Below are 11,152 nucleotides of genomic sequence, written 5' to 3'. Positions count from 1 at the left end.
AGGCTGAAGCCCCAGAACAAGAGGGATCAACAGTGCCACCCTAGTCTGAGACCAAAGGCTTCTGGAAAATCACTGGCTTTGGAAGAGTGAAGAAGTGAGAATCTGACATCCTCAGTGGATCACAGCAGCAATCAAGAAACCTTCAAGAAAAATCAAGCTTGCATCTACTGCTGTTTCCTTGCTCTCCCAACTTTTATTCCATCTAAGCCACCATCCTATTGGGTGGTGCTGCCCACTCTTAGGGAGGGTCTCCACTTCAGTTCGCTATCCCTCATGCCAATCACCTAGACACCTTCACTGACACACCTAGAAACCTCTTAATCATCAGCATCTCTTAATCCAATCAAATTGACAATTCAGTTTAACCATTACAAGGGTTAAACAAGTTCATGTTGGGGTATCAGACGAAGTAGTTTCCTTTGACTGCAAACTGAAAGTTTGATCCTTGATCCAACCCCAGGAGACTCAGACTGCGAATTCTGATACAAGGTCCCAGGAGTACCTCATGCGTATTCCCAGGCAGGTAATGTCCTTTCTGACCCTTAATCTCCTCATTTGTAAAACAGGGAGCTGGATCCCTGGTTTCTGTCCCTTGAGGTCACTGTGAGGTTCTGCTAATATAATGGAAAGATGCTCTTTGCATACTATAAACTAGCCCCTGCAAGGTGGAACAATTGGAGACAAGTGATCATGTTTTTTTCTGGATCTGTTGGAGTTTGTAAACAGAGGTGGCTGTCCTCAGCTCAAGGAGAAAATTCTCTCCCGCGCTTGGCCTCACTGATATACTCCAGTCTTAATGCCTTTGGTACAGAGGCCCAGCAGTGCAGAGCAGGGCCTGACTGTAGCAATCAAGAGAACAGGCTGGGTCATGCCACTCTGTGGTCCCATTTGTCCCTGTCCTTTCCTATCACAATGTTCAGTTCACCTCTGTTTTGTTGCTTTTCTAATTGTTGACAGACCTTTGTGTGACATGTCCCTGCACATTCCCCAGAGCTTAGGGCACAGCTTGGGACCTGGTAGGTGCTCAATAAATGTTTGCTCAATTAATGAAAAATGACACACGAGGAGTGTTTTTGACACGGGTCACAGTTCCTTGTTTGAAGTCACTTCTCAAAAGTCATTGCTTACACCAGAGGCCCCACTGCAAAAGAAGTCCCAGAATTTGGAAGCGCTCCTGGTCCAGGTCTCTCTGGAGGAAAACCGAAGCCTGGAGAAGAAGTGGATGTCCAAAGTCACTCAGGTCTGCAGTGGCAGAACTAGGGCGACGTCCACAGACGGCCTGCGGGGGACTGAGGGGCTCCAAATGGGAACAGTGCGGGGCAAACCGGAACAGCAGGGGCTGGGGCTGGATCCCAGGAGGCCTTCCTTCTCCAGGCCCCTCGACCTCGCAGATGGGTAAGAAAAACGTGCAGCGCTAAGAAACCCAGGGTCCCCGCTTCAGCCACCAGGCGGTCCCAGTGGTGAAATCTACTGCGACCGACAGCCCTCCCTGTGCGCCCCAGTGCAGCCGCGACGGCACAAAGAGGCCCGGCCGCGGCAGTTTTGAAAATACCAAGGAAGTTGATCTGGGCCGGGGCCCAAGAAGTGACGAGCAGGAGGAGGCGGAGGGAGGGATGCGAGCGCGGTCGGAGGAGGCGGCGGGGCGAGGGGCGGCGGCAGACCTCGCCGGCTCCGGCGGGCAGCTCGGCGGCGGGGCGCGGCGCTAGGCGCCCGGCGGGGCGTCCCCAGGCTGCGACCCCGCGGGACCCTCCCCTCGGCCCGCCGCCTCCGCAGGGGCACATTGCGGCATGACTCCCGCGGGCTGCGCGTAGGGGCGGCGATCGCTGCCTCCTGGGGAGGACCCGCCGCTTCCCGCTCGGTCCACCGCAGCTCGAGCGCCTGCAACGGGGCCCTCGTGAGGCCCCCGCCCACGGGACCATGAAAGGTAAGACGAGAGACCCCGCCGACCTCCCGGAGCCCAGACCCAGGCCAGAACAAAGCGGGGCGCCTTTCCTGCAGGCAGGGCTGAGAGCGGGGGTGGTCTCCTCCCTTTCTGGTTACCCCACGACAGGTAGTGCAGGGTGCTGCGGGATGGGGTGGGGTGGGGCAGCACCGAATCCTGAAGAGCAAGGGTCAAGTTTTAAGAGGGATCACGCACGCCCCTCCTCCATCTGAAGCCCTATCCTATCCCTCAAAAACAAATTTAAAGTCCAGAGAAGTTTCCGATCCCTTTAGCCAGTCAACATAGAAGGCTGTCACCAGCCCAACTTCTAGCACGAAGCTTCCCATCCTGAGTACCCACCCAGAGGCTCCTGCAGCCGCCACCTACCCTTCTGCCCGCTGCCAGGCCGAGGATCCCCACCCCAAGAGAGACACAGCCTTCAGCTGGGCCCTCTTCCTGCCAGCCTTCAACACTGTCTGGCCTGACCCGCCCTCTGACCTGGTGCAAAGAAGCTGGGAAGTCCCATGGGCCAGAACTGAGCCCAGGTAGGGGCCATCCTCAGGGCAGTCCTTGTGGCCAGTGTGGGATGGAAATAAGAACCAGAGGTGAAACCAAGAGGCCTTTCTGGGCCTTTCTGAGGCCCTGGGAAGAGCATGCTGATCTTCAAACTCATTTCGAGGCCGGGAAAGAAGCAGTCTTTGGAGATAGGCTGCAGGGCAGAACTTTTTCAGGGGTTTAGGACCCTCTCCAGTGCCTTTCAATAGTCTCTGGGTAGGAGCCCTTCGATGCTTGGGTTCTAGCAGTGAGAACCTTGCCTTCTCACCCACAAGGACACAAGAGACCACAGGGCTCTAAACTATACTTTCACGTGTTGTGAAGGAAGATATGGGGGTGTGGAGGGGGGCCCAGACTGCACAAGTCTGTTGCAAACAGAGCAGCTATTTGTCTCTTTGATGCAATAGTCTGAGGGTTCATTTGAAGAAAGGGCTCCACAGACAAAGCTCTGACTGATGCAGCCTCTACATTGTAGGGTTGAGGAAACTGAGGCCTCAACAGGGAGAGCTGGCTTCATGGATATGTAACCTCGGCAGTCGCACGGGGCTGTGCACTTGGTTTGTTGCTCTGCTCATGCTGCCTTGAAATTCATCATGATTTTCTAACAAGCAACTTCTCACTTTTATTTGCTCTGGGCCTCCCAAAGTCTGTGGCTGGCCCCGTGGAGAAGAGACTTGCTTAAACCTGCCAGCTAGTCAGGGGACCAGAACCCAGGGCTCCTGGCTTCCAGTCCTGAGCATACCCCTGCTTCTCTGCTGTTCCCTTCCATCTGGCCTCTGGCACCTCTGCCTGTGCTTCCTCATGGCCACACCATGTCTTGGACTGTCTGAGATGAGCCAAGCCAGTTATAATCAACCCTGGGGAGTTCCTTTGGCAGGCAGAGGGAGCCTCACCCACTGAGCTCCTTGGGGCACATCTCTGGAGTTCTCCCTTCCCCCAGGAGCAGGCCAGGGACAGGCGTTACCAGAAGGGTCCGGGAAGCTCTTAGCCACATCTTACCACATCCTATAGGCCACAGGCTGCCCTGAACCTTGGAGGGTGGTAAGATGCTGCACATTCTCAGAGCGGTTTTGGCTGCACCAACATTCCAGACAAACACTGTAAGAGAAAATAGAGTGCGGGAAGGACAGGCCAGCCCAAAGCCTGTGGAATGGAGGAGAAAAGAGCTGGTGTGGATGAATATCTAGGAAGAGGTTCCTGGGGGGAGCTGCTGACATGTGTCACCAGATTCCTGGGGCCTTCTTTCTGCTGACGGGGAGGCTGTGACTCCCAGAATGAAGCCCCAGCCCTGCCCTCTCGCCTCCTTCCCCTGCTCTGAACCAGCAGCCTCTGCAGGTGCCAACGGACTCCTGGCCACTGAGGCCTTAAGACAGCTCTTTGGAAATCCTTGGTGATCTGTGGCATCCCAGGGCCCCACGGGGCACTGCTGCTTGGGAAGGCCAGGGTGGGCTTCCAGCTCGCCTCCCTCCCTCACAGCCTCTACCTGAGATGGAAACATCAAGGCAAACAGCAAATATTTGGCCTTTGGGGTCTGTGGAGTGTGAAGAACCAGGATTTTTCTCACCCAAGTGGAAAAAGCAAAGTGCCCCTCAGAGCTGGGCAGTGGCCCCTTCCAGAGAGCCTCTCCCTGAGGGAGGCTGGCTCCACAGGCTGCTCCGGAGCTCCCGCCAATCTGCCAGTTACATCTGTTGGCAAAGACATGGTCCCTTGCTCAAAACAAACATGGTGATGTGGTGTTTCAGGGGGAAAGGGGCGTGGCAGGGACTTACCCAAACAAGAAAACATGCCTGTGGAGCAGCACAGCCCACCGGTGGCTGAGCGCCAAGGCCCACTCTGCCAGCCGGGCTGTTCCCTCCAGCGGGCCCCTCTTGCCTGACATCCAGCCAGGCCTCCCAGGCAGCCACATCTTTTAATGTAAGCTGGCACCTGGCCCCTCTCACACATAACCCTGAGGGATACCCAGCTGCCACCAGCCCCTTGACGACAAGCTCACCTCTGAGCTTCCCACAGCTTTTCTGAGCCATTAACAGCCACTTGTGGGACCATTTCACACCGGCCATGACAGGGTCTTGATGGGAAAGCTCTCCCAGACTCCAAGAAGCAGTCGGGTTTGCCGTGAAGATGTTTGATTAGAGAGTAGGCTACAGACTGTCTTCCCAAGTCCTGTCATGTTCCCCCTCTGGGCCCCTTTCTCCTCTTGGGTGGTCCCCAGGCCCAGGAGCTCTGGGTTCCAGCCGCATTTGGGGAATTAGAAGCAACTCAGTGGAGGATGATGAGAAGCGGGCCTGCTGCGGGCTGGGCCTCGGAGATCCTTGTGCTCAGCCGCCTGCCTGCCTCGCCCAGGGCAGAGCCACCCCCTGCTGCTCCAAACTTGAGAGGAACAGGCCCTCCCCCAGAGAGTGGTACCACATAAAAGGGAGAAAGGGGGGCTGCAAAAACAGCAGCCCTATGTCCTGGGAGAAATCTGCCTCCCTGGTCCTCATTCCTAGACCTCTGGTCACCAGGAAGGACCTGGGTCAGAAGGCAAGGTTCTCACTGCTAGAATCCAAGCATCGAAGGGCTCCTACCCAGAGACTATTGAAAGGCACTGGAGAGGGTCCTAAACCCCTGAAAAAGTTCTGCCCTNAAGCCAGCCAAGCAGCCTGATTGCGGTGGGGGGGGGGGGGGCAGAGTCCTTAAATTTCAGATATTAGAGATCAGCTGCAAACTCTCAAACATCCCCCCACAAAAATGGTCACCCTGCCATTTAGTTGGGTAACTTTAATAACAGAAGACTCACATCCCAGAGCTAATTTGTGAAAGAGGAAAAAACACAGGCGTTAGGAGATAGCTTGGCAGTTTCCATGGACAGGCAGCTGTTCTGGAAAGGTGTTAGAATTGGCAGCCAGGCCGGCGTGACAGCCTGTGCCACTCATATGTGCACCACCTATGGGGTGTGTGTGTGTTTGTGTGTGTTTATGTTGGGAGGACTGAAGCCCTGAGGTCAGCCCAGTCCTGTTACAGACCAGCTTTATCACTGCAACAAAGTCCCTGGACTTCTTGGGCCTTAGTCCCCCTCATCCAAGGAGACTCGGTGACCTCACAGGGCAGTGTCAGTGTGAGTTTCATCAGCATGGTATCTCTGCCTTTTCCCTGGTAATTGGGGTGATCGTGACATTTGTTCAGTATAACATCTGAGCCCCCCACTGGGTCAAGGTCCTTAGAAGCAAAAATCATCCATGGTGCCCTCAGGTCCTAACATGGGTTTCAATAAAGATACATGCTCTGTTTAACGATTATAGATCAACTGCCTGACCCCAGGGTTTGCAAGTCTACAGATGTCTAATGGCCAGGAAAGGTACAAAGAGTCCAGACATTGTCCTTTCTCTGAAGGCACTTACCCTTCACTAACACACTTCAGATTTGTGCCCAAAGCATTCAAACAAGACTTTCAATGCTAAGTGTTATAAGAGGGCTCCGAGGAGGGTGCTATCGGTTCTCTTCCTGGCTCTCTTCCTTGCTCTGCTTCTCAGTGTCCCTGGCACCAGACAGACTCCCAGGCTCTTGCTGAGCCCCTTCCCTGCAGTCTCTCCGGGCTCATCCGTTGGACACTGGGGATAGGCTGATGGCACCACACATACTTCTCTAGCTCACGACCCACATTTCCAGCAGTGTCCTCAACCTCTCCATCTGGAGACCTGCAGACACATTCTTCACCATTCAGATGAGATACCCCCACCCCACCTGAACCCTGGCTAAGCCCCTGGTTATTCTGGATGCCACCTCACACTTTTTAGTCAGCCAACAGGTACCAAGCAATTGCGTTTGGGGAGGAGGCAGGCCAGCTGGAAGGGAGGCAGGGATGTGGGCAGAGACAGGATGCACACATCTACTAGAGCTGAATAATCAAGGTAGATGGTACAAAAGAACGAATGAGCAACACGGACAGAGGATTCAACAGGAGGCCCCAGAGAGCAAGTGAGCATTTCCAAAAGGCTTCAGTCCAAGGGTGAGGGAGCCTTGGACCAGGTCAGGCAGGAGAGGCAGGAAGTTGTGTTGGCCAGAGTTGGACGTTAGGTCCCCAGGGAGGTGTGTCTAGTGGTGGCCAGTAAAGAGATTTGCCTGGAGTTGAGGTTTGCCAAGAGAAGCTGAGACCCATAGGTCAGAGTGGCCTCGAGTGCCAACTCAAGGCTTGTAATTGCATCCTGTGGGTGGTGGAAAGCCCTGGAAGGGTGTGTCAGGAGGAGGTCTGTTTGCTCATCCCTAGAGACATCCTCTCAAGACTTTAGCCCATGCTGGTAAATCTGCTCTGTTAGAGAGGGGGAGGAAGAAAAGGTACCTGTGACAGAGCCAAGAGGAGTGGTCAGGGACACAGGCAGAGAAGTAGGACGGCAATGCCATGGAAAGTGAGAGGAGACGGCTCCAGGGGAGGAAATGTCCACCAGGGTGAGCAGCAGAGTTAGCCCGGGTCCAGTTAGCTGCTCCGCAGAAAGGCAGCTGCCAAGGGGGAGGGGGCGGGAAGGGGACCTAAGGTCTGAGGGAAGAGGTTTCAGGAACAAAGAAGGAGTGGGCAGAATGGAAAGCAGGCCAGGCAGAAAGGGACTTTCAAGGTGGGGATGGCCTGTGCCCCTTTGAAAGCAGAGGGACAGAAGAGAAGGGGAAAGAGCTGGGGCGTGGGAGGAGGGAAGAGGAAAGGTTCTCCATGTGGGGACACAAGGAAGGGAGAAATGGTACAGAAAACAAGAGGTTTGCATTCCTGACTGCATGTAATCTCTGTATGGTACTTGTTACTTAAAAAAAAAAAAATCAAAAAATTCAGAAAAGGGAAAAATATAGCCCTCACATGTAATCCCACTCCTCAGAGACAATAAATGACAAGACGTGGATGAACATTCTTCCAGAGATCTTTCCGTGTGCATTTACACGTGGACTCCCCCCATGTACATAGGAAGGATAATGCCATCCATCTTATTCTGTCATATGAACTTTAAAAATTAGCCGGGCATGGTGGCACATGCCTATAATCCCAGTGGCTCGGACTGAGGCTGAGGCAGGAGGATTGCAAGTTCAGCCACAGTGAGGCACTAAGCAATTCAGTGAGACCCTGTCTCTAAATAAAATACAAAATAGGGCTGGGGATGTGGCTCAATGGTCGAGTGCCCCTGAGTTCAATCCCCAGTACCAAAAATAAATAGATAACATAAACAGAAAGGGCCAGAGGTGTAGCTTAGTGGCAGAGCCAGTGCTTAACATGTCCAAACCCCCCTTTTCCTTTCCTACTATCAAAACACGTTTTTTAAAAATCAGTAAAATGCCAGGTGCAGTGGGGCACACCTGTAATTCCATCAACTCTGGGGTTGAGGCCAGGAAGATCTCAAGTTCAGGGCCAACCTCCTCAACTTAGTGAGACCCTGTCTCAAAATAAAACGTACAAAGGGCAGGGATGTAGCTCAGAGGTAAAGCACTTCTGGGTTCAATAACCCAGTACCAAAAAATCAACAAAAGCACATAAATATCTTTTCCAGGCAATAAACATAGATTCATCTGTAGATCACTGAATAACATTCCGTAGTGCAGCTCTAACCGCCTGCAGAGAAGCACTGAGGCCATTCACATTCCTCGGGTTTATCACAACATGTATCGATCTTCTCCACACACTTCTTGCCTTTTCCTCCTCTTCTAATTACTCTCTTAAGAAAAGCTCCTAAAGAGGGTTGCTGAGCCAGAGGGCAGCTATTTGAGCTACTGAGACCCAATCCAGAGAGGTGTCTTTCCACATCCCTCCCTATGCTGGGTGTGGGAGGTAGGCATCTAGAGGCAGCTGGGGAAAGGTAAAGGGTTGGGACCTAATGGTCTTCATCATTTTGCAACTGAAGGAGGTGAGCTCATCTTTGGAGAATGACGTGGACAGAGAGAAGGAACTGAGGAGTTGGAAGTCAGGCTCTTGGTGGCAGGACTTGGTTGGAGCCAAGTCCATGCCACTCTCTGACATGCTTCCACTGGGATGGGTGGGGAAAAGCCACCACAGTGCAGAGGAAATAGGCTGAGCACTGACTCATGCCCTGGTCAGGAGAGAGGGCTGCAGGATCCAGGGCTAAGGCTGGCTTTGTGGCAAGGCTGCTCTCGGGGTTCAAGGTGGGTGAAGGTAGGGGGGTAAGAGTTCAGTGCAGGTGGGACGAGGAAAAACAGTTGAGGGGTGCAGAACAGGAGCCCAAGACCACACAGGGGAACAGCAATAAGCTTTGTGCCCCAAAGTGGGCAGGCTGAGCTGCGGCCAGCATAGAGGTTCCAGGTCAAGGAGGCTTGAGTTCCAACATAAATGTTGCCTCCAAGCAAGTTGATGGCAGAAAAAAGGATGAAGAAATCATCCGGTCCAGTGATGCCATTTTCTAGAATGGTGTTCTCCAAAGGAGGCGTATCTCTGAATAACAGTCCCATAGAATTAACAGGTATATATGTGTGTGTGCGTGTTCTATACATACATACATATATGTGCACATATATAATATGTATGAATATTATATATAATACGCACATATATTATATATAATGTGCATGTATATTATATATAATATGTATAATATATAACATATAACATTATATATATAAAATATACACACACACATATATAACTATATATTTTTAAGATGGGCAGGAAGTGCTGTGGTTAAATAAGACTGAGAAATATTGGACTGAAATACAGATTTAAATAGGCTTTTTTTTTTTGGCAGAACTTTTCAAAACGTTTGCTATGCTCATGTGACTCTCTAATGGTGATACAGTGCACAGCATTTTCCCAACTTCCTTGGCCAAAGAACCCCTTTATCACAAAGAATATTTTGGAATTACTCTTCCATAGGACATGTCTTGAAAAAATGTATTTCTTTGAAGCTGGAATTTATCCTGAGTGATGGGGATTGGGATATGACCGTAGATGACAGGATGACAGTTCAGTAGGATAGAAAAACAACCCTAATAAAAGCCACACAATCCTTTTTTTTTTTTTTTGGTCTGAGGAATTGAAGCCAGGGGTGCTTAACACTGAGCCACATCCTAGCCCTTTTTTATTTTGAGACAGGGTCTTGGTAAGTTGCTTAGGGTCTTCCTAGGCTGCTGAGGCTGACTTTGAACTTGCAATCCTCATGCCTCAGCCTCCCAAAACTGCTGGGATTACAGGTGTGCACCACTGCACCCTGTATAATCTGTATAATCCTTGATCAAGCATTCACTGTGTGCCAGCTGCTCTTCATTCAGCGTCTTACTGAATTTTCACAGCTGCTCTGGGAAGTGGAGGGTACTCCCACTGCCTTAGACCCAAGGAACGAACAGGAAGCTCAGAAAGGGAACACTGAGTGCCACAGGACACACAGTGTGGACCTCAAATGGTGAAAAGTAGCACGTGGGATTTTAAGTACCAAAGGGGATGACAGGGATCAGGCGAATTGGGGACTTCCAGCCTCTCATCTCACTGAATTTGTGGCTCCAGGAAGTGGAGAAGGGGCTGTCCCCACCCTGATCACCAGTGTGGATGTCATGGGGTGACTCCAGAATGAGTGAAAAGCCCAGTTCTCTTCTCCAGTAGAGGCAACGCCACCCTCGAGGGGTTACTTAGAAATGGGGGTGGGAATTGGGGGTTGTCATGGTGACCAGGATATGAAACGCCTGCAGCGGAGATAAATTCCATCTGATGAAAAATTGTGCAACCCAAATTGCAGCAGCGTCCCAGTGAGAAAAACCAAGGGCAAGAGAGAGGGGGCAGTCATCGTGGATGAGGAGGGTGTCCGATAAAGGGGGGACTTACCCCCAAGCTCTGTGATGGCCAAAACCACAGTGGAAGGCAGCAGAGGAAGCATTCAGACGCAGGTGACAGGGACTGGAAGAGGAGCCACCTGCCCCAGGGTAGCAGACGTGAGTTCAGGAACAGAGGAGCTTAAGGGTGGGGACCAACAGGGAGGTGAGCGAGAGGAAAGAGATGGCAGGACCACGGAGGCCGAGGAGGACCAGGCGCGGAGCACTGGAATCTGAAGGAGAGGCCCAGCTTGTTTGAAGCTGAGAGGGGCCGAGGATTCCCACGGGAACACAGATCACCCGCAAAGGAAACCTGTGGAAGGAGGCGGTGGCGCAGGGTACTAATGAAAACCACTCTGCAGCCTTAATTGCAGCCTTCTCCAACCTTAAACTACAGCTGTGCTGCAACTTTAAAGATAGCATGGGCTCTCCAGAAGACTCTGAAAGCCTTATTTTTCCTGACCCAAATGGCTGTTTTGAAAACCCACTCTGAACTCTGCTGAAGATAATCATCAAAATATGGCCGTTGAAGTGCCCGAGGAAAGGCCTTTTATTCAATTCCTCGAACCACCACCCACCCTCGCCGGCTTGGATGGAAGAATGCAGTCGCAGAAAGGCGGAAGAGTGGATCAACTGCGCATTTTTTGGCCAGCCAGAGGAAAGCCGGCTTGAGCAGCCACGGTTAGCCATTGGTGAGCAGGTCGGGGTTTCCATCCCAGAGGTGGTGAGGCAAGATCAGCCCCCAGAGATGTGCCAAGACGGGCACCTCCAAGCAAACCTTCTACGTGGCTCTGTGGGAAGAAAGGCTCAAACACAAGGCCTTCCTCCTTGGGGCCGTCCTTCCAAGGTTGGGTAGGAGATCACGACAGGGACAGAGGCCCCTCCAGAGCTCCAGTGGTCCCCCACTGC

The 11,152-nt window shown here is 52.3% G+C and overlaps 1 protein-coding gene across 2 annotated transcripts in view; it reads left to right on the top strand.

The window, feature by feature from the left end:
- Positions 1-1,623: 1,623 nt before the first annotated feature.
- Positions 1,624-11,152, top strand: part of Scara3 (scavenger receptor class A member 3) — a 32,441-nt gene continuing 22,912 nt past the window's right edge. For both annotated transcript variants that reach the window (XM_048801528.1, XM_015499445.2), the window contains exon 1: positions 1,624-1,924. In XM_048801528.1, coding sequence (XP_048657485.1) covers positions 1,918-1,924 — 7 coding nt within the window. In that variant the 5' untranslated portion in view covers positions 1,624-1,917. The remainder of the gene's footprint in view (positions 1,925-11,152) is intronic.

Source organism: Marmota marmota, unplaced genomic scaffold, assembly GCF_001458135.2.
Source record: "Marmota marmota marmota unplaced genomic scaffold, marMar, whole genome shotgun sequence".
In the NCBI taxonomy this organism is placed as follows: Eukaryota; Metazoa; Chordata; class Mammalia; order Rodentia; family Sciuridae; genus Marmota; species Marmota marmota.
This window is presented reverse-complemented; position numbering and strand designations above follow the sequence as displayed.